This window comes from Carcharhinus amblyrhynchos, chromosome 14 (assembly GCF_965287045.1).
Source record: "Carcharhinus amblyrhynchos chromosome 14, sCarAmb.v2.hapA, whole genome shotgun sequence".
NCBI classification, from domain to species: domain Eukaryota; kingdom Metazoa; phylum Chordata; class Chondrichthyes; order Carcharhiniformes; family Carcharhinidae; genus Carcharhinus; species Carcharhinus amblyrhynchos.
Window position 1 is genome coordinate 29963384 of NC_137337.1, and position 24257 is coordinate 29987640.

The window sequence follows — 24257 nt, forward strand, 5'->3', positions numbered from 1 at the left end:
TAGACGCTGCCTATATCGCAGCTGTACAGAGTGGATTCAGGTTGTACGTCACAGAGTAGTGTTTTGTTATTTACAACTTTCATCTCCAAAGGACCTGCTGGAAATTCACCTCTCTCTCCTCAAATCAGCTTTATTTTCTAAAACAATGCGACTTTACTTAAATAATGCGAGGGGAAATAAATAAAAATACAGCAAATGTGTTGTCACATGACTGATAGCAGGCTGATTGCAACTGGCTGAAATTGGTACTCAGGGGGCAGTTTAACAAATCCCCAAACAAATTATTTCACCAATCACGACAGCCCTCATACTGCTGCAACCTTCACTGGGGGCCAATCGATGGCTATTTGAGCACCTACCTGGTTCAGGTGTTAGATCCCTGTTAATGTATAAATATGGGCCCCATGACATACATCAGAGCTTTCATTCTCATTTTAGGATGAAAGAAGTCAGAGTATGCACCATGTTCCACAGGCATTAGAGCAGAAAGGTTCCAGAAAGGTAAGTTTATCATTATTTGTACGAGCCCACAAAGGGGATGGGAATCGGGAACTCTCCACCATTGGGACAGAAGTAGTATAGGTGCATTTCAGGGAAAACTAGACAAGGGAGAAGGAAATCGATCGTGACGGATTTAGATGAGGAAAGATTGGGAGGAAGCTCGAGTGGAGCATATGGGCAGCATGATGGCACACTGGTTAGCACTGCTGCCTCACAGCACTAGGGACCCAGGTTCAATTCCTGGCTTGGGTCTGTGTAGAGTTTGCACATTCTCCCCGTATTTGCATGGATTTCTTCCGGGTACTCCGGTTTCCTCCCACAATCTGAAAGATGTGCTGGTTAGGTGCATTGACCCGAACAGGTGCCAGAGTGTGGCGACTAGGAGAATTCCACAATAACTTCATCATTAGTGTTAATTTTAGCCTTACTTGTGATTAATAAATATACGTTACTTTAAACACTGACATGGATTGGCTGTTTGGGCTGAATGGCCCTGTGCTGCTACTCCTATGCGATATAATTAAGCACTGATTTGGACTTGGCCCCTCTTTCCTGCCTACCCACACCTTCACCTCACCGCACCCCCGCCCACCCCTCACCAGGTGCTACCAATTCTCAGTTGGCCAACATTACCATGGCCCAAGCCTGGCGTGCTGCCTTGTAATGACCACTTGGCATCAGCAGCTCACCAAGCTGGGATTCAAATGAGGCCCATGCCTCATCACAGTCCCCTTTGTCGGAAGGTGTGTTGGCCTTATGGGTCTTTGTTGGCAGCAGCCCAAAAAGTGGCACAGGGTCCCAAAGTACGGTACAGAGTTTGCTCCATTCACTATTGGAAATAATGGTAATGAAGGATAGGGAATCGAGGGAACTACCACCAAAAAATAATTTAAAAGCAAAATACTGCGGATGCTGGAATCTGAAACAAAAACAGAAAGTGCTGGAAAATCTCAGCAGGTCTGACAGCATCTGTGGGGAGAGAACAGAGCCAATCTTTCGAGTCTGGATGACCCTTTGTCAGAGCTGGTCAATTTTTGTTACATAATGCACTGTACAACAACAACCTGAATATATTTAGCACCCATGGTGCAGAAAAAAATGTTCCCAAAATATTCAACAGGGGAAAGTCAACTCCCTTGAATAGAAGCATCGTGTTACTATGACACTAGGATTGGAGTAATTTGAATAAATTTGATTGGAGTAATTTGAATATCCAAAAACTCAACATCTCTGTTTATCAGCACCAGTCTTGACATATATATCACATTCACACCGACTGCATGTATTCAGAAAAGGTTACAAGAACACAATGTAATCAGCATTGCAAATCTATAAAGGCTCAGTGAGTGCCTGGTAGCAATTTATCCCAGAACCATCATCCGAGGCTGCAGTGGGCTGAATAAAACGCATCCTTTAAGTTATGGGAAAGCTCAAGAACTTTCCCATTTTAAACAATTCAACCTGAAGCCGAAAGTGGCCTAGCCTGAGATCACTGGGGCTGGATGATTTTGCTTTTTACTCCTGCAATAATATCTATAAAGGGGATCCCCGACCTTTTTAAGAATGCCACAACGTAGGTCTTAAATTCTAACCCCCGATAGATTTGTCTGTATTAAAAAGCTAACAGCAAGAAGCTCAGATCATTTACCAGTGCAGAACTGAAGCAGCGAGGAGGTGTCGTAGAGGCTGCTGTAACCGGAATAGCCGTCCTCCATGCTGAAGCTGCTCCTTCCACTCTCTCCCTTACTTAGTCTGCTTGCCACTGGAGATGTCCCCCATTCACCATCCACTTTTCCGGGGTCTCCCTGCCAGTGTCAGTTACCATCGCAACGCATTCAATCAGTTTCTCGCTGTGTGTGTGTGTTCCCCTCTGAGTCTCCTTCTAACGCTGCTGCGTGTTCAGACTCCAAACTTCCACAGCAGGCAGCTCGCAAGGGGGAAGAAAAAGCTGAATGTCTCAGACAGGGGAGGGAGAGAGAGAGAGAGAGGGGGGGGAACTGCCAAACTGTAGTTCTAGCCTGACGGTAATGTTAGAGCGGTAAAAACAGCACTAGCATCCTTTTAAACTGCAGCCACGTAGCCCTTGCCGCATCCGACCAGCTGATGTGGGGGTGGCTGCTGCTAAACTGGGCGTGAAATAGACCTGGGCAAACATTAAGGGAGGAAGTTGTAAAGAGGGGAAATCTACAGGAATCTCTCAGTCTCACTCAGGCTGAGCAGACAACCTATGATCAAGCAGCCATTTCCACCAGCTAATCTGCATCGAGCCTGTCACAGCAGCCGGACAGTCTCCACCCAGAGCTTTCGATAGCAAAGCAGGGAGAGTGTCAGTGCCAGCACAGGCGACAGTGAATGAAGATGGCTTCATCTTATGAATGAGCTTCCCAATTCAAAGATTCCTGGGCCGAGCGATGCTGCTGGTGTAAGCCGTGTACAAACTGCATTTAGTGGAGGCAGACTCGACTTCTTCCCCAAGACTTTTATTCTAAAATTGCTTCCCAAGTGCTTCCATTCTTCCAGCGGCAGGCCCTGCGGTTTATTAGAAGAGGGATTTGCCTGCGGAGTATTTGGGGTTTGACTCCCGCCGTAGGATTTTTTTTCTCAAGACGTAAAGAAGTTAATTAAGTTTATTTGTAGCTGGCAGTTGTGGAAAGCGAGGGGGAGACGCATTTTAACTGATTTTTCATTCTCATTCCCAAGTCAACGCCTGCAAGATGTCTCCGGCCTATTGCTTTTAGTTTTGTCCTCCCTCCAGATAGGGGAAGCAACTCTACAGCGGCACAGTGGTTAGCACTGCTGCCTCACAGGGCTAGGGATCCGGGTTCGGATTCCCGGCTTGGGTCACTGTCTGTGTGCCACGTTCTCCCAGTGTCTGCGTGGGTTTCCTTTAGGTGCTCTGGTTTCCTCCCACAGTACGAAAGATATGCTGGTGAAATGCAATGGCTATGCTAAATTCTCCCTCAGTGTACTCGAATAGGCACTGGAGTGTGGCGACCAGGGGATTTTCACAGTAACTTCATTGCAGTGTTAGTGTAAGCCTATTTGTGACACAAATAAATAAATAAACTTAACTACTTGGCCAAATGAGAGTTAATGTTTGTGAATAATTCCTGTACCTGCACACCAGTGAAGTAGCATATTTAGCACACACACACATTCTCAGTTTGCTGTCAACAGTATCCGGCACCATTAACCTACAGTCAGTTTATCACCAATATTTCCTTACCGAATATTTAAGTTTCATTACTATTATTCCTGTCAGGCTTTTTGAAATAATTATCTAAAAAATAAATGATCATATCATTGAAAGAAGCCAGGTGTAATAAGCAGGTTAGTTTGATGGAGTCAGTTTATTTTGCTGCCAAATTCTGAATGATTCTGAAATAGGATCATAGAATCATACAGTGCAGAAGAGGCCCTTCGGCCCATCAAGTCTCTACTAGCACATGAGAAACATCTGAACTCCCACTTAATTCCACTTACCAGCACTTAGCCCATAGCCTTGAATGTTATGATATGCCAAATGCTTATCCAGGTACGTTTTAATGAATATGAGGCAACTTGTCTGTAGTACCATCCCAGGCAGTGCATTCCAGACTATCACCACCCTCTGGGTAAAAAAGCTTTTTCTCACTTCCTCCCGAATCTCCTGCCCCTCACTTCGAACCTATGTCCCTTCGTGACTGACCCTCCAACTAAAAGGGAACAGCTGCTCCTTATCCACTCTGTTCATTCACCTCATAATCTTGTACAGGTCGCTCCTCAGTCTTCTCTGCTTCAACAAAAACAACCCAAACCTACCCAACCTCTAAAGTAAAGATCCATTTCGTAACTTTAGACTTTCACCAATGTTGAATTGGTTGAACGAGGCCTAAACTGCTATTCTCCACTGATAGGATTGTTGGGATCCTCTTCAAGATAGGGTCATGTCCCCAAATTTTGCACAAATACATTATTTCATGCTTCATGTTGAGCAAGGATTCTACTCATGTCCTGTGCACAGCAGGAGTGTCAGGGAGTTATGGACATGGGGATAGGGGTGAGAACGGGGGTGAAGTGAATCGAGCAACAATAAAACTTCAAAAAGCATCTCTACTGAACAAAATAAAAACAGCGGCAACCATTTTTCAGGTTTTAAAATGAATGTACAATTTGCAAGATTTCAAGCGTCTTTCACCAGATTCCACCTGTAACTCCACTAGCTGAAGGAATGTAGTAGGTTACACAAAATAATATAAGAAATACCAATCCCAGATCGAAAGCAGAATTAAAAATGTAGTTTTGTGATAGGAAGCAAACTGCAACACATTTAACAAACGACTTTGGGAACTATGATTTTTCCTCAAAATATTTAATTAGACTTGTTTGATTAGCCACAGGCAGACTATCAGAGGATATTGTCCAACGGAAATAAATCGCATGTCCCTCATGGTGCTTGCAAAAACATGAACACATACCAATATTGTGTAGAACTACATCTAGCTAAAATCACTCCTTTTCTTTGGTACATGAAAGAATGAAAGGCTTGCAATCATGTAGTGCCTTTGACAACTCAGGATATCCTGAGGTGCTTTAGTCATTTGGTGGATTATTAACAACATTGTTGACAATCACTGAACAGCCAAAGCTGTCATTGAAGCAATGGCCTTGACACAACTCACACTCACCCACTCTGCTCAATCACTCAACAAGCATCTGCAATCGAACTGGAATATGGGCCCAACATAAAGTTTATAAAGTATTTTTATAAAGTTGATTTATTACTGTCTTAAGTAGGCTAAAGTATACAGAAACTAATTGCTATCCCTGGTGGGGATAATGGGAGATAAGTGTCTCCACAACAAGAAATACCCTGTGAGAAATGTCCAGATGGATTTGTGAATTTTGACTCTCAGATATATGCAAAGACTGGGATAAAATCATGTGCGTGTGCGTGCGTGTGCATGTGCTTGCGTGCGTACATGTGTGTACGTGCGTTTGCATGTGCATGTGTGTGAGCGTGTGTGTGTATGTGTCTGTCTTTGTGTGTGCACTAGTGCTGGGAGTTTCATCATGTGTGTGACACTGATGAAAAAAGCTGACCAGCAGCAGCACCCCTGTAAAAGTTTTTGCAGGTGCAGCTCTCCCTCTGATTGTGCAAGTAAGCCAAGTCAGCAAAGACCACAGCTGAAAAGAGATCGGGAAACTTCTAAACCAAACTGCAGAACAGTGGACTCCCAAAACTGACAATTCGCCTGCTGAAGTCAGCACTACTCATATCACAAATCACAACCGCTCAATCATCTACTGCTCAAGTGCCAAGGACTGCTACAAATATATATTTATTACTGACTTACAATGTATTAAATTTTCATACAGATCAGAAATATGCATGTATTTTATTGTGTGTTTAGTGGCTAATAAACCCACTCTTTCTTTGACTCAAGAAAGCCTGGTTAAAGTGACTCCTTTTAAAACGTTAAGTATTGGAACTGGGAAAAGGTATCCGCGAAGGCGATTTTTTTAGATTAATCTTGTTAAGGCTAGCTGAGGGGCTTGAATAATGGAAGGGAGTCAGTTCACCTCTCCTCACTCGGGGCATAACAATTTAAGGGTGCTGGCTCAGGTTAACAAATTTGGGGAACCTCACCTGGGGACTGGTTGCACCACAGACCCATTCGCAAGCTTTCAGGTTTGATCCCAGGCTGTGCTGAGTTACTGATCTCGCAATAAGTGGAAGGAGATTTGTGATTGGCGTTGCTGCATTCTGGCCAGTCCTAATCTCTATACCAATCCCTGCTAGAAGTATGTATGTGTGGATCGCACTCAGATAACCTGCTGCCTTGTATCCCAGCGAGGATTCAGTGCCTTCAGGAGAGCTGGGCAGGAGGAGAACAGACAGGCTAAAACTGAAGAAAAAGGAAGGTTACACTGAAAAGCAGAAAGCACAATTTGGAATTATCTCAGGGGTTCCAAAATGGCGAACCTTACACAAAGAAGGAAAAATGAATTCTTCTGTGTCATAGAATCATAGAATCCCCACAGTGCAGAAGGAGACCATTTGGCCCATCGAGTCTGCACCCACTCTACCCAGCTTACCCTGTAACCCCACATATTTACCCCACCAACCTATATATCTTGGGACGTTAAAGGTCAATTTAGCATGGCCAATCCACCTAACCAGCATATCTTTGGACTGTGGGAGGAAACTGGAGCACTCGGGAGAACCCCACACTGACCCAGGGAGAAAGTGCAAACCCCACACAGACAGTGACCCAAGGCTGGAATCAAACCCGGATCCCTGGCACTGTGAGGCAGCAGTGCTAACCACTTTGCCACCGTGCCATTTCGTTATTATACATATTATACATAAAAAGCTTTGGATGCTATATTTTGTAATCATGGCCTATGGCATCAGTTCACAGTGAAGTTGTGCAGACAAGAGGATGGCCTTCAAGACACAGGATGTTAAAAACAATAAAGTAGTTGACAGAAGGAAATCCAGTTTGCTCAGCAGACGTACACCATTATATCCTGCTGATCCACGCCAATCTAATTTTACACAGCAGCCTTCATTTGCTGATGGACAGAATCACAGGCTGCACACATCTAATTTTTATGGATTTCCTTAAATTTACCACATGTTTGTTCCACTCTGAACTCCACTTTTCCACTTTCAGGACATTACCCACTTACGTTCTTAACTCTCTTGCATTATGCTAAAACCATAATAGAAACCTTCTTCAACTCCATGCTTCGACAGAAGTTACTGAATATGCTACATATTTATGGGGAGGACAAGAATGGCTAAAGAAATCAGCAATGGCAGAGACACAGAATCTTAAAAGCAGAGGGTGGCGATTCTCTGGTCACCCTGCGAAGTGTTTCTCGCGGGCGGAAGATGGCATGCTATTGGCCGGTGACAGGGTCTTCTGGTCCCATCACTGTCAATGGGATTTCCCATATACTCCAACCCCCCACCCCCACCCCACCCTCGCCCCCACCCCTGCCAGATAACCCACGGTGGGGGCACTCTGTCAGCAGGCACAAAAGACCCCGCTGGTGTGAACAGCCGGAAAGTTCCATCCGTTCTGACTCTGTCTCTTGCCCAGCACCAGACAAATGGCATCTGAGGATCACTTGGAGGCAATTCTCTGGTGATCGGGGGGGAGGGGGGGTCAGTTTATGAGAAGTTGTATAAAAGTGAGGGCTGCCCCATTCCCCATTGCCTGTAGGGGCTGAAGGCTGACTGAAAAATTCCAACTGCCCTTTGACAACTTAAATGGCCATTAACCATCTAAACAGGTTCCCAGTGGGATGGAATGGGGGATCCGGCATACTAACCAGCGGTGTGAAATTCCCCCTCCTCTCACCTCCTTGCCCATCCCCATCAGAGCCTGCAGTCCAAAGCACTGACGCTCATGTTAAATTGTAAATTAACCTCTAACATCTTGATGTATTGACAGCACCCAGAAGGGACATAGTTCCTAAACTTACAACATTAAATCCCATGAGGTAACAGAATGGGTCCGATGCTGACCTTTCGTTGCTGTGGATCGGGGTTCAAATCTAATCCAGACTACCCTGATGGTTGCCCAGACTGGCTGTAAGATCCCAAAGTAAAAACAGTCTGGTAACTTCAGTCCAGTTCCTCCTGGACAAATAAAGTTACAAGCTATCACTAGCAACATGGCCAGTGGTGCTGGTATTGTTGCTGGACTAATAACCCAGGAACCCAGGTTCAAATCCCACAATGGCAGATGGGGAAATTCAATAAAAATTGGGAATTAAAAGTTTAATGTTAACCATGAAACCATTGTTTTGAAAAAAACCCATCAGGTTCACTAATTTAGGTCAGGAAATCTGCTGTCCTTACCTGGGCTGGCCTACATGTGATTCCAGACCCATAGAAATGTGGTTGACTCTTAACTGCCCTCAGAGATGGGTGGGATAAATGCTGGCCCAGCCAGCAATGCCCACAAGTCAAGAATGAATAAAAAAAAGTCCATTCACAGAGGAGTGTGTACATAGATAAAATGCCACTCTGGAATTTTTGTTGGGATATATCACTAACACAGGGTTCTTGAACAAAAATTCCCTTCTCCAATGTTCCTTCTAATGAACACAAATATTAGTGAGACACCCCAATAGGTCTTTGCTTGTTTTCTCAAAAAGCAGTGGTAGTTTAACATTAAACTGTAAAAACAATCTGACATGCAGCTCAACGTCTTCTCCCCTTTAGTACACCTGAACATTTTTTACAGGGTTATAATGTCCACAGAATAAACACAAGTCAATCCCACTGGATACGGATGTAAATTGGTCTAGAATTTTTTATTGTTTGGAATGACTGAGTAGAATGATGTTGCTGCCATATTTGATCTTTATTAAGTGTCTGAAAGATTTTAATCGAATGAGTGGAGTTGTATGGGTGTTTTATTTCAGATAATCTTTCAGCATTAGCTCCCTGCTTGTACTAGAGATTAAGCACTCAATGCACAATGGCACCCTGTGAATAGATGAAAGATTTTCCCACAGTCTGAAGTCAGGTGGCACGTCCCACAGGAGAGTAACCATTACTCCACCATTGTTTCTTCCCCCTCTTTGCTGGAAGCTGGCCAACCTCAAGAGAGAAACGGAGTTTGAAACATTGTGTTTTGAGTCCATGCCTGTCAGATTTAAGTACTCGAGTAAGCAAGTAGAGAGAAAAAAAAAATCGCACAAGCAATAACTATTAGGGGCATGAAACATGAAGTGGTGGCCAGCAGTTCTGATAGTGAATTAAGATCATTACCGTGGTTTATTTAACTGGGAAAAGATGCTAAAATTACTTGCAGCTCATGTGTCTCTTTGCCAGGGATTCAAAGGACACCGCCTTTATAAAGTCTCATCTCCAGAAATTTCCCACATGCTGAATTTTAAGCTTGGTTGTTAGGGGACTGAAAGAGATCATGTGCTTCCCCAGAGTGAAGGAAACTCAGATGTTGCTGTCACACACCAATCAGTGCAGCCACCTGCGTGCTCCTGGCTGAGTTGGTGTGTGGAAGGGAATTAACTCACAAAGATCTGAAAAATTAACGAATAACTTGGATTAGCAAAGGTAAAAGATCAGCCAGGTATTCCGTGTTGTAAAGGTGTTGGATACCATTTGATCAGTCTTAACAAAGTCTTTGGTAGGTTAACTGCATGTATTTATAAACTACAAGAACTACATGTATATAGGCAGTATAGGGTTAAAACTAGCTGTCTCCATTCTTGCTTGTACACACATCTCTGTCCAACACAAGACTGACCCCTATGTATGGCCCATGTGCTCTCTTACATCACTATACTCAGTCCCCCATTAACCGTGCATGTGCCAGACTCCCTATACTACATTCCACTCCTTGGGCAGAATTCTCCAGTCCTCCCCCACCACCCTCCATGGCAGGTTTTCCCATAATGGGGCTGGCTTACCATCAGCCAAGGTGGGATCTTCCAGTCCCACTGAAAGTGATGGTGATTTACATTCCTTGTCCGTGTCGTGGTTGGGAAATCCAGAGTGAGTGTCGGGTTTACCGGGACTGGTGGATCGCATCAGTGAGAAAGGCTGGAGAATTCCACCCCTTCTCACTCCTCCCTGGCCCCAGCTGGAAGTTCTTCAAAGACATTGGTTAAGAACAGAATCAGTCCTGGGTGTAATTATCTCCATGGTGGAGTTGGGAATCTAACCTTACTGCCTTTGCTCATGTATAAAGGATGGCTGTTCAGGGACAGCATCAGAGAGTGCCTTCTGTCCATGGAATCATACCACTCCACACATCAATGTCTTCAGGGGAGGACATAAAAAATATTAAGATTGAGATTATTCATGTGGAGAATGAGGACAGATCCCACTGAATAATGAGGAGATGAATAATGAGGAATAACTCCATGAATAATGAGGAGTAACTGTGTGAATAATGAGGAGTGACTGTGTGAGTAATGAGGAGTGACTCTGTGAGTAATGAGTGACTCTGAATAATGAGGAGTGACTCTGTGAGTAATGAGGAGTCACTGTGAATAATGAGGAGTGACTGTGTGAGTAATGAGTGACTGTGTGAATAATGAGGAGTGACTCTGTGAGTCATGAGGAGTGACTGTGTGAATAATGAGGAGTGACTCTGTGAGTCATGAGGAGTGACACTGTAAGTAATGAGGAGAGACTGTAATGAGGAATGACTCTTATTAATGAGGAGCGACTCTGATTAATGAGGAGCGACTCTGATTAATGAGGAGCGACTCTGATTAATGAGGAGCGACTCTGATTAATGAGGAGCGACTCTGATTAATGAGGAGTGACTCTGATTAATGAGGAGTGACAGTGTGAGTAATGAATGACTGTGTGAATAATGAACAGTGACACTGAATAATAAGGAGTGACTCTGAATATTGAGGAGTGACTGTGTGAATATTGAAGAGTGACTCTATGAATATTGAGGAGTGATTCCTTGTGTACAACAAGGGGGGGAAATCCCTTTGGACAATCAGGAATGGATCCCTGTGAATACAGTTGGGATCCAGGTAGAGGTGGCCAATCGGATACAAAATTGGCTTGCCAGTGGAAGACAGAGGGTGGAGTGTATATGGAATGAGCTGCCAGAGGAGGTGGTGGAGGCAGGTACAATTACAACACTTAAAAGGCGTTTGGACAGGTACATGGATACGAAAGGTTTAGAGGAATATGGGCCAAATGCAGGCAAGCAGGATTAACGCAGTTTAGGAAACCTGGTCGGCAAGGACGAGTTGGGCCGGAGGGCCTGTTACAGTGCTGTATATCTCGATGATTCTAGCTGTGTGTAAAGATTGTCAGCTCCAAAGTAGTTAATTCCATCACCCATGGGTCCCAGACAAGGGGGTCCCGTGAGCCTCTCACATGTTATGGTGATGGTACGGTTGTTTAATCATGAAAATGTTCTAATCTGTAATGATGGAGAGATTCAGCAGATCAGCCAGCTGAACTAGTCACATCATCAATAAATATTTAGGTTATCAACAAAGGTGGTCCATTTTATCTTCGCTCAGGATTGGTTGCTAAAATATTCATTGTGATGAATTAAATCATGGAAAGTATATTGTCTAAACATTGACTTAAGTCAGATGAGAGGGAATCCTCCCCCTCCCTCTGTGATAGAGTCATCGGGGGTTCCAACAACATTAACAGGAGCCATTATACTTTGAAAGTGTCGGGACCAGTTCAGCTTTAGGAGTTAGGGTAAGCTAATATTCAAAGCATCAGTGAGCTGCATGTTTATTTTTAGTCAAACCAAGGGACACAGATGTTCATTGTACTCATTGTAAAAAGTGTATACCATTCACTTGGTGGAACGGCAAATTGTGCGGAGGGTGTGGAGAGTCTGCAGAAGGATCTAGATAGGCTGGGTGAATGGGCCAGAAAATGGCAACTGGAATTTAATGTTGGCAAGTGCGAGGTGGTCCACTTTGGTAGGAATAATGGTAGGAAGGATTATTACTTACGTGGCGAAAAACTGCGGCAGGCGACGGTGCAGAGGGACCTCAGGGTCCTTGTGCATGAGTCGCAAAAACCCAGCTTGCAGGTGCAGCAGGTGGTCAGGAAGGCGAATGGGATGCTGGCCTTCATAGCGAGGGGGATTGAATATAAAAGTAGGGAGGTCTTGCTGCGGCTGTATAGGGCATTGGTGAGGCCGCAGCTGGAGTACTGTGTGCAGTTTTGGGCGCCGTACTTACGCAAGGATATTTTGGCCTTGGAGGGAGTGCAGAGGAGGTTTACTAGGCTGATACCGGAGTTGAGGGGGTTCAGCTATGAGGAGAGGCTGAATAAATTAGGCTTGTACTCATTAGAGTGTAGAAGAATGAGGGGAGATCTCATTGAGACATATAAGATGATGAATGGGATGGATAGGATAGAGGTGGAGAGACTCTTCCCGCTCAGAAAGGATAGTAGGACTAGGGGGCACAGCCTCAAGATAAAGGGGGGGGTGGTTTAGAACGGAGTTGAGGAGGAACTTCTTCACTCAAAGGGTGGTGAATCTCTGGAATTCTCTGCCCGTTGAAGTGGTGGAGGCTACCTCGCTAAATATTTTTAAGACGCGGGTTGATGGGTTTTTGATAAGAGAGGGGATTAAGGGTTATGGGGATAGGGCGGGAATGTGGAACTGAGCCACGACAGATCAGCCATGATCTTGAGTGGCGGGGCAGGCTCGAAGGGCTAGATGGCCTACTCCTGCTCCTATTTCTTATGTTCATTGTCTATTTTATATCAATAAAACAATTCATGACTTGTCACTTTGTCCATCGTGGTAAAATATTATTTTGGTTTGCTTGCTGTATAGAATTACATCAGATTTACAGTACATAAACAGGGCGTTAGGTGATCCTTGCTCTATATAATCCTGCTCCCACCCCTCTTCAGCCAATCCTAACAATTCTCTGGTCGTTTACACCAGTGGGATTGTCTGGTCCCGTCCCTGGGTTTCCCAGCACCGTGGGGTGTCTTCCAATCCCACTGACAGCAACGAGACCAGAAAATCCCACTGCCAGTGAACGGCATGCCATTTCCCGTCACTGGGAAGTATGCGACTGGGAGGCTGGAAGATCCCACCTGATCTATTCCTCCTATGTTTATCTAGGTTCACCTGAACTGCATCTTTTACTAGAGAGAGAAACATTCAAATGGCAATGCATATCCACAATAACCTGCATCTGTGCTGTTCTTTAACAAAGAAAAACACCTCAATGATCATCGCAGGTGCACAATGAGGATGTCACAGATGCGCAATAAAGATGTTGTGACTAAAAAGCAGATAAAATGATGAAAGACTTGAACTTGAAGGAAGATTGAGAACTGGAGAAGCAGAGGGCTTATGAGTGAAACAGTAGAACATGAGTTCCAGAGAGCTGAAGGCAATGGTGGATACATGGGGAGAGGTCAAAGTCAAAGGAGTAGATAGCTCCTGGATCCCAACTGTATTCACAGGGATCCATTCCTGATTGTCCAAAGGGATTTCCCCCCTTGTTGTACACAAGGAATCACTCCTCAATATTCATAGAGTCACTCTTCAATATTCACACAGTCACTCCTCAATATTCAGAGTCACTCCTCATTATTCAGAGTCACTGTTCATTATTCACACAATCACTCTTCATTACTCACACTGTCACTCCTCATTATTCACAGAGTCACTCCTCATTAATCAGAGTCGCTCCTCATTAATCAGAGTCACTCCTCGTTACTCACTCAGTCACTCCTCATTAGAGTCTCTCCTCATTACTTACAGAGTCACTCCTCATGACTCACAGAGGTGGTGGTGGAGGCGGGTACAATTACAACACTTAAAAGGCGTTTGGACAGGTACATGGATATGAAAGGTTTAGAGGAATATGGGCCAAATGCAGGCAAGCAGGGTTAATGCAGTTTAGAAAACCTGGTCTGCAAGGACGTGCTGTATATCTCGATGACTCTAGCTGTGTGGAAAGATTATCAGCTCCAAAGTAGTTAATTCCATCACCCATGGGTGATTCACACAGTCACTCATTACTCACACAGAATCACGAGAGGTCAAAGTCAAAGGAGCAGATAGCATGCAGGGCTGAGGTACGTTTCAAGGCACAGCTGGAAGGAAGAAGGGTGGAGCTGTGGACAAGTTTAGGGAGGAAATTCTAGAACTTAAGTCCAGGGCAACAGAAGATTGGCCAGCAATGGTGGAGAAATTGAAATTGGCATGCCCAAACAGTCAGAAATAAATGTAGAAGATGTGGGAGGGTTGGAGGAGATGACTGAGATGACTATATTCTGAATTCTCTTTTCCATCTCTATGAACGATATACATTGTCTGCATATGCGCAAGAAACAATACTTTTCACTGTATACTAATACATGTGACAATAATAAATCAAATCAAAGATGAGGAAAAAAGAGCCTAGGAACAAGCTTGAAAACGAAGATGAGGATTTTAAAATTGAAGAGTTCTTAGCGGCTTTCCATTTTTTTAGTGGCTTTATCTCCATTTTGAAATGTGCGATTTATGTGTCCACACAATATCTCACTATTTAATTTTCTATTCCTTGATAATTTAATGTACATTAACTTCATCATCCTAATTATTTCTTTGACTTCTTTTCAAATCTTGCAAGTAATCCAGTAATGGCTTTGCATCTAGATCACATTGTCTCGGAGTGTAAACGCGGTCAAAATTCTCCTTTAGAAACACAGCCAGGTGAGAAGTTGCTGCCATAAGCAAATGTCCCAGTGAGTCATTGAAAGAAACATTAACAGTGCAAAGAAATGCCAAGAAAACCATTAACTGAGCAGGCAAGGGAGAGGCAGTGCATCAAAAAACTCAGCTTATAGCCATTCTAGCATTTGCAACATCAAGCCTGCTGCTGGCATTAGGAAGCTGAATTTAGCAATGCAGATGCCAGAAACTGATTCACGGATGGGTGGATGTGAAATGAAATACCAACATTGTAGAGGCCACTGGCTTCTCAAAACTTAACCATCACACTATTTAAAAAATAATTTGTGCATGATGTACACTGAGATTTTGGGGGTACAGGGATAAGGTGAGAGAGTGGGCCTGGGTAAGATACTCTGTCAGAGAGTCAGTGCAGACTCAATGGGCTGGATGGCCCCTTCTGCACTGTAGGGATTCTATGATTCTATAATTCTATGATTTGATGATGTAATTGAGGGATTACACAAATGCCAGTTCCTTTCAGAATGACATTAAGTTGAGAGGCAGAGGACATTTTCTGGATGGAAACTGGGTGCCAGATAAGGACAGGGACAGAGACAGACTAAGTGGCTGGGCAACACCATGGCAAATGGATTTCAGCATGGGAAAGAACAAAATAGTCACATTTCGGCCTGGGAGCAATGACACGGCATGTTTTCTTAATGATGGGAGAATACAGTCTGTGGAGAAACGAAAGGATTTAGGTGTCCATTTAAACAAATCAAAGCCAGTGCACACAGGTACAAAAACTAATTGCAAAGGCACACTGGCCTTTTCTCAGGGGGATTGGAATTCAAAAGTGAGAACGTGATACCTGCCAGAGCCTCGAGCCCACCTAGAACAGTGTGTCCAGCTTTTAGACTCTTGTACCCTCGGGAATGAGAGCGTACACATGCGATTCACCAGAATGACAGCGGTGCTTAAGGCTGAAATTACAGTGATAGATGGCATAAAAAATGGCTTGCCTTCCCCTGAGTTTAGAAGGTGGAGGGGTAATCTGATTCAGGTGCTTAAAAGGCTGAGCAATTTGATAGGATAGAGAAGTTATTCCCTCTGGTGGGCAAATCTAGAATAATTAGAGTTAGGCGATTTAAGAATGAAATGAGAGAAGGCACTTTTTCACACAGTGGCAATGTAACACACGCTCCCACAAAGGCTGTCGGTTTTTTAGTTGGGTAAGAGTGCTGAGGGATATGGGGCAAAGATGAGTCGAGATATAGATCAGCGGTGATCTAATTGAATGTCAGAACAGGCTGAAAGGGAATGTATTCTTTAAACTCTGTTCTAAGACTCTCATCAGTCATGGCTATTTTTTGTCTGAAACCAGTTTTGCAAAGTACCACCTCTCACTGCCTGCTCCATTCTCGGTTTCCTATTTCGCAGAATTCCTCACGATGTAAACGTTTCTTTTAATGATTCACTGGGGCTTTTCTTTACTGCAACATCTTCTCACCTTGCTCTGTTTAACAACATTGAGGCCTGAACTCTCTTCTGTGTTTGTGCTCAGAGATAAGGCAATCTGGATGGAAACCAGTGATGTGGTTTGATTATATGGCACTGCGAAAAGATTAGTCAACAAAGTAATGAAACAAGCAAAGCGCACACAGTGCATGGGGAGATTGGGGTGCCTGCGCAATGGCGCCCCTGGGGCTCAGCAGTCGGCTTCTCAGGTGAGCTGAGACTCCATATCCCCCACTCCTGGTGAGGTTCTCTTTACGGCTTCTGTATTGCACAGAATGCTGTAAATTCCTATTGCCTGCCTTGCTGAAAAACGACAAGAAAACCTACTGCTGCAGTGAACAGAAATTTGGCTGGGTATCAATTTCTCTGACTTCGCGGCAGTGGGAGCGTGGCTTGAACAGTCGGTAAGATCGCACCCTGCAAATTTCTTTGAGAAAATTCCAACCGCAGAAGAAGAATAAAGAGGTCTTTATCTGAATGGCAGGCAGTGGGCTAGTGCCGGAATCAGTGCTTGGACCCCAACTACTCACTGTATATATTAATGATTTAGATGAGGGAATTAAATGCAATATCTCCAAATTTGCAAATGCCACAAAGCTGGGTGAGGAGGACGCAGAGTTGCTTCAGTGTGTTTTGGCTCAGCTAGTGGGCAAATGCATGCCAGATGTAGAATAATGTGGATGAATGTGAGGGTATCCACTTTGGTAACAAAACCGGGAAGGCAGATTATTATCTGAATGGCCATAACTTGAGAGAAGGGAATGTACAACAAGACCTGGGTATCCTCAAAGAACAAAGAAAATTACAGCACAGAAACAGGCCCTTCAGTCCTCCAAGCCTGAACTGACCATGCTGCCCGACTGAACTAAAACCTCCTACCCTTCCGGGGACCATATCCCTCCATTCCCATCCTATCCATGTTTTTGTCAAGACGTCCCTTAAAAGTCACTATCGTATCTGCTTCTACAACCTCCCCCAGCAATGAGTTCCAGGCACCCACTACACTCTGTGTAAAAAACCTGCCTTGTATATCTCCTTTAAACCTTGCCCCTGGCACCTTAAACCTGTGTCCCCTAGTAATTGACTCTTCCACCCTGGAAAAAAGTTTCTGATCATCCACCCTGTCCATGCCCCTCATAATTTGTAGATTTCTATCAGGTCTCCCCTCAACCTCTGTTGTTCCAGTGAGAACAAACCAAGTTTCTCCAACCTCTCCTCATAGTTAATGCCCTGCATACCTGGCAACATCCTGTGAATCTTTTCTGTACCCTCTCCACATCCTTCTGGTAGCGTGGTGACCAGATTTGAACACTATCCTCCAAGTGTGGCCTAATTAAGGTTCTATAAAGCTGCATCATGACTTGCCAATTTTTAAACTCAATGCCCTGGCCGATAAAGGCAAGCATGCCATATACCTTCTTGACTACCTTCTCCACGTGCATTGCCACTTTCAGTGACCTGTGTACCTGTACACCCGTATCCCTCTGTCTATCAATACTCTTAAAAGGTCCTCGTACACCAGCCATGAAAGATAAACATGCAGGCGCAGTAGGCAAATCATATATTTGATTTGATTTGGTTTGATTTATTATTGTCACATGTGTTAGTATACAGTGAAAAGTGTTGTTTCTTGCATGCTATACAGACAAAGCATACTGTACGTACAGAAGGAAAGGAGAGGGTGCAGAATGTTATAGCTGGGGTGCAGAGAAAGATCAACTTATGATGTGGGTTCATTCAAAAGTCTGATGGCAGCAGGGAAGAAGCTATTCTGAGTCAATTGGTACATGATCCCTGACATTTGTATCTTTTTCCTGATGGAAGAAGGTGGAAGAGAGTATGTCTGGGCTGTATGGGGTCCTTGATTATGCTGGCTGCCTTTTCAAGGCAGCAAGAAGTGTAGATGGAGTCAATGGGTGGGAGACTGTTTTGAGTGATGGACTGGGCTACGTTCACAACCTTTTTTGCAGTCTTGGACAGAGCAGGAGCCATAGCAAGCTGTAATACAGCCAAATGTTGGTCTGCATAGTGAGAGGATTCAAGTACAGGTGCAGGGATGGCTTACTGCAGTTATACAGGGCCTTAGTAAGACCACGCCTGGAATATTGTATGCAATTTTGGTCTGCTTATCAGAGGGAGGATGCTCTTTGTCTAGAGGGATGCAGCGAAGGTTAACTAACTGATTCCTGGGATGGCAAGACTGATGTATGAGAAGAGATTGAGTCGGTTAGAATTATATTTGCAAGAGTTTAGGAGAATGAGGGGGGATCTCATTGAAACTTACAATAAGACTATATAGAGTAGATGCAGGAAGGATGTTCCTGATTGTTGGGGAGTCCAAACCAGGGGACATAGACTAAGGATACGGGGTAGGACTTTTAGGACTGGGAAGGGGAAAGATTTCTTCACCAGGGAGTGAGCTTATGGAATTCACTACCACCGAAAGCAGTTGAGACATGTTGAAATATAGCTCTTGAGGTGAAAGGGATCAAAGGATATGGGAGGGAAAGTGGAATGAGGCTAATGAATGATGGATCAGGCTCAAAGGCCTGAATGGCCCACTCTTCCTATTTTCTATGTTTCTTTAAGTCACTGTGTGAACAGAATAGTTAATTTATTGTCTTTCATTCATTTCAGTTTTGCAGAATTCGTTGTTAACTCTCTTTTCTTGACAGGAATACACATCGCGGGTGGCATGGTAGCACTGTTGCCTCACAGCTCCAGGAACCCAGGTTCGATTCCTGGCTTGGGTCACTGCCTGTGCGGAATCTGCACATTCTCCCCATGGCTGTGTGGGTTTCCTCTGGGTGCTCCAGTTTCCTCCCGCAGTCCAAAGATGTGCAGGTTAGGAACATTGGCCATGATAAATTGACCAGGATGCCTAGGTTAGAGGGATTAGCAGGATAAATATGTTGTATTATGGGGATAGGGCCTGGGTGGGATTGTTGTCAGTGCAGACTCAATGGGCTGAATAGCCTCGTTCTGCATTGTAGGGTTTTTATGATCACAGTAGTGCGCATTTTAGAGAAGGAATGAATGACTAATTATTGAATACCTTAGCCACCATTGATGTATTGCCTCCCTCTTGAAAAGAGAATTTAAAATGGAGAATACGTCTTTTTTGTTTCTCACTGGCCATCACGATGGTATTACACAGTCTAAAACAACTGATGAGCTCAAATGACGCAAAAGCAAAACGTTACACAAGTTGACCTTATTGGCAGGGGTGGTTGAAGGCTTCTGTAAACATGCCTCTGACAGGAAGTCAATGCACATTTCAGAGAGTGCGCTGACCAGCCTATATAAGAAATACTGATGTGGAGTCAAACACACCTGCCACTCCAATAAGTGCTCTGACTAACTATTGTGACAATGGTTCAGGCATCACTGAATGTGAAATGAGATCTCCACTGTGTGAGCTCCTCTTGTACATACAAGCTGCAGAGACTGGAACTGGTTCTTCCTGTGTTATATTGAAAGGCACAGTGCGCAATGGTTCTTGCAGTTGTTGTTTACCTTCGGCTCATCCACACCCTCTGAATGTTAAAAATGATGCACTATTTCCCAGCAGTTCTTTTTAAACAATGCAGCTGATGTCAATGGCTCAGAGAGGAACTTGCCTGACATTGAGCTCTCAGGGTGTGTCAGCTTACCAGCTTCTGTCAAAGCGAATGACATTAATCACATTTAAGTTCTGGTGCTTACTTCTAATAGAAACTATTAGAAACATAGTAACCAATGATGGGAGCAGCACGGTAGCACAGTGGTTAGTATTGCTGCCTCACAGAGCCAGGGACCCAGGTTCGATTCCCAGATTGGGTCATTGTCTGTGCAGAGTTTGCACATTCTCCCCATGTCTGCATGGGTGTCCTCCGGGTGCTCCAGTTTCCTCCTACAATCCAAAACTGTGTGGGTTAGGTGGATTGGCCATGCTAAATTGCCCCTTAGTGTCAGGGGGACTAGCTAGGATAAGTGTATGGGGGTAGGGCTGGGTGGAATTGTGATTGGTGCAGACTTGATGGGCCGAATGGCCGCCTTCTGTATTGTAGGATTCTATGACCCTGCTTCATTACGATAGTGATGCTGGGGGAGGATTTTCTGACCTTGCCGCCCTGTTAGTAGATTGCCCCGGTCCTGCAGAATAACGTACCAGCATAAAAATCCAGCTTGTGCCCGGTACCAAACAGTTTGTGATTCTCCCAGCCTCTTTCTAATGGCACAAAGTCGTTTCGCCCCAAAATGGGTGCGAGGCCAATTAGCATATTTAAAGTAGTATTTAAATACGTAGAGCCCATTCACATGTATAACATCAAACATTAGAAATGCAATTTTTGCAATGTTGCCTATGGGTGAACTCGGTTACGTGGAGTGAATCCTGTTTCAGTGTTGGTAGGTGCTTGAATGGATTCCTGCATTCAATTGAATCCTCCTATTTCTACCCTCAGCCTCTTCCAGGCAGTCCCAGGGAAGGCAACAATCAGGCCAGATTGTATTTTGAGGCTTACAGCAGCAAAATAATGATTCAGGCAAGTGAGTCATTCCAGTAACTCATTAGCTGGCACTGTCTTTCCAAATGATCCATCTAGGTCACAGTGCAACAAGCATCCAATTCTCTGATCTAGACTGATTGCACAATTATTCACAACTCCGGGTGAAGACTTAAGGGGTGGCAAGGTAGCACAGTGGGTAGCACTGCTGCATCACAGTGCCAGAGACCGGGGTTCAATTCTGGCTTCGGGTGCCTATCTGTGTGGAGTTTGCATTTTCTCCTTGTGTCTGCATGGGTTTTCTCCAGCTGCTCCAGTTTCCTCCCATGGTCCAAAGATGTGCAGGTTAGGTGCATTGGCCATGCTAAAATCTCCCTCAGTGTATCTGAACACCAGAGTGTGGCAACTGGGGGATTTTCACAGTAACTTAATTGCAGTGTGAATGTAAGCCTACTTGTGACTATTAAATATACTTTACTTTGGGAGTATGCCAGAAATGGGGGCTGTCTTAAACAAAAAGAAAAAAATGCTTGAAAGTCTCAGCAGGTCTGACAGCATCTGTGGAGAGAGAATAGAGCCAACATTTCGAGTCTGGATGACCCTTTGTCAGAGCTGAAGACAAAGAAAATAGGAGAGATTTATACTGTAAAGATAAGGAGGGATTGACCAAGATGTTATAGAAAGGAAGACAAAGGGAATGTAAATGGTGGAGATAAAGATTTTTTTATAACTCTGTCTGCCTGGCAGAAATCAGGAGGATGGACAGTTAAAATGACACAGGGGACGCACACAATGATGACCTGCTCTCTTCCCATAGTCTTTGTTGTGGGCCTTGCAATTAACCATTTCATACTCGTCCTGCATAATTTTTTATTGAACTTAAAATATTTGGGCTCAGACAGTGAACTGAGGCCAGAATCAAACCCGGGTCCCTGGTGCCATGAGGAAGCAATGTGCCGCAGTGCAAATTTTAAAAATTCTAAAAGCAATTAAAATTTGATAAAATGAGATTCCACATTTGTTAAAAAAAAATTTCAGTCAGGCATTGTTAACTTATTAAGACACAAGTTGCTGTTAAAAACGTATTTACATTAGAATGGACAAAACCTTTTTTCCAGCAAATTTAAGTGGGCATCTATCACATTGGAACCGAACCTCACTCTGTCATTGTATTTCAAAGCTGGGACTCTTGGCAGAATATCAGCCTTGTGAAGCCTCTGGAGGAACATGACTACTTGCATAGCAATTTTCTTATTTCCATATTTAATTGTGCACATACAGATGTCAGAAGTTGCTAGTTTTACTCCTGAATAATGCTGAGCGCTCATAACCTCGTTATTACTTTACTGCAAAACCTGCAAGTTCTGTTATTTTGTGGTGGGCGTTAAAGTCTTCTGCAAGAATCAGGCTTTGTGGAATAAAATAATTTCATATTTATTACTGTCTGTGGTGCACTAATGTGTGGCAGTAACCAAGTAGGCTAGCTCAGTCGGTAGAACGAGAGACTCTTAATCTCAGCGTCATGGGTTCAAGCCTCGCGTTGGGCAGTTGAAATTTTGGGGCAGCACAGTGGTTAGCACTGCTGCCTCATACCTCGAGGAACCTTGGGTCACTGACTGTGTGTGGAATTTTCATATTTGCCCATGTCTGCATGAGTTTCCTCTGGGTGCTTTCACACATTTCAAAGATGCGCAGGTTAATTAGATTGGCCATGCACCTTAGGGTGCCAAGATGTGTAGATTAGAAAATTTAGCTGTGGTAAATGTGTGGGGTTACGGGGATAGGGTGGGGGATACAGCCTGGATAAATCTGTCAGAGTATTGGTACAAACTCAATGGGCTGAATGGTCTCTTCTGAATTGTAGAGATTCTATGATTTCAATGAACAGTAAGTCTTGTTACTCCCGCCTTCCCTGTTACTGCAAAATAAGTTGTGCTGGACTATTGCACATTGCTAATGTGTCAAAAGGGGCAGTTATTACCGGAGCAGATTTGACAAAATAAAGAGAGTGTTGTGTGCGGCATTCGAACCTGATTGAAGTCAGGTTATAATGTGCTATTCAAACCGTCAATCTTCTTATTACAATTCAATGCAAATCTACCATAAAACAAGAAGAAGAGTTAACATGATGACATTGAAGATGCTGTACTCATCACGCTGGATTATTCAATAAAGTTTTCTTTATAATTAAGCTAACAAAAATGTAATAAGAGTGATGAAGCTGACTCATGGTATAATAATCACGGCATATTTTTAGCCTCACATGTTTCTGGACATAATCTTGACAATGATTCTGGTCTAGCACCATTTGCCGTATGAGGTTTCATGTAAATTATGAAAAGCTCAGAACGGATTGTGACGAATATTCTGAATGAATCACTCCTTCATTTCCACTATTCTAATGTTTAATTTTCTCTGTGTTTATTAGCGGAAGTAAATTAAAAAGAAGCACCAGGACTCAAAGCAGATATTAACAAAACGAATAGAATAAAAACAGAGCAGCATGCGGGAAAGTGGAACTGAGCCACAACAGATCAGCCATGATCTTATTGAATGGCGGGGCAGGCTCGAAGGGCTAAATGGCCTACTCCTGCTCCTATTTCTTATGTTCTTATGTCAACTATCACCATCAAAATGACGATAGCTTCCATCTGGTCTCAAATCACATTGAAAAGCAAAATACTGTGACTGCTTAAAGTCTGGATTTAAAAATAGATTCAGCTGGAAATACTCAGCAGGTCAGACAGCATCCAGTCCTGATGAAAGGTCACAGCCTACAAATGTTTATCTCTGTTTCTCTCTCCACTGAAACTGCAATAAGCTGCTAAGCATGTCCAGCATTTTACATTTCCATCTCTAAAATCATACTTATGGGTAGTTAGCACTGTTGGCTCACAGCGCCCGGGACCCGGGTTCGATTCCCAGCTTGGGTCACTGTCTGTGTGGAGCTTGCACATTCTCCTCGTGTCTGCATGGGTTTCCTCCAGGTACTCCAGTTTCCTCCCACAGTTCGAAAGACATGCTGGTTAGGTGCATTGGCCATGCTAAATTCTCCCTCAGTGTACCCAAACAGGCTCTGGAGTGTGGTGACTAGAGGATTTTCACAGTAACTTTATTGCAATGTAAATGTAAGCTTACCTGTGACACTAATAAATAAACTTTAAAAACTTTACTTTGATCAATGTGCCTTCAACAACTTCTGAGTTAATGAACTGTGGCATTTTGCATCTCAGAATGCTGCCCAGTGAGTGACAGCTTTTCGGCGCAGTTGGAAACTGCAAGCAACGTTTATTCTGTCAATTGAGGGACAAACAAAGCTGGCATTTATGTGCACTGAGGTGCACAGGAGATTGGACACGCTGTGCCCTAAAATGGCATGGCTTGAGCAGTATCCCAGCACTTTGTACTTGCTCATCTGCCAGTCACCACTGTGCACCCTGTGGGCTATGCCAAGTGGAAGCTGAGCACTTTTCCATGTTTGGCCAGGAGGAGTTGGGAATGATGGACAACCTCATTCCCAGCTGCTCCTGTAGATTTTCCGCTGGCTGATTCCACTGGTGGCTGAGCTGCGGGATAGGCAAAAATTTCAGTTCTT

At 43.9% G+C, this 24257-nt stretch overlaps 1 protein-coding gene across 8 annotated transcripts in view; it reads right to left on the reverse strand.

Moving 5' to 3' along the window:
* eml1 (EMAP like 1) overlaps window positions 1-24257 on the reverse strand; it is a 203686-nt gene that overhangs the window by 132161 nt on the left and 47268 nt on the right. Inside the window, exon 1 of one of the 8 annotated variants that reach the window (XM_080202530.1) lies at window positions 2150-2670. The exons of 5 other annotated variants lie outside the window; for them this stretch is intronic. In XM_080202530.1, coding sequence (XP_080058656.1) covers window positions 2150-2216 — 67 coding nt within the window. In that variant the 5' untranslated portion in view covers window positions 2217-2670. Of the gene's footprint in view, window positions 1-2149; window positions 2671-24257 lie in introns of those variants that run through there. 2 more of the 8 variants (XM_080202533.1, XM_080202534.1) reach the window with 2 other exon arrangements.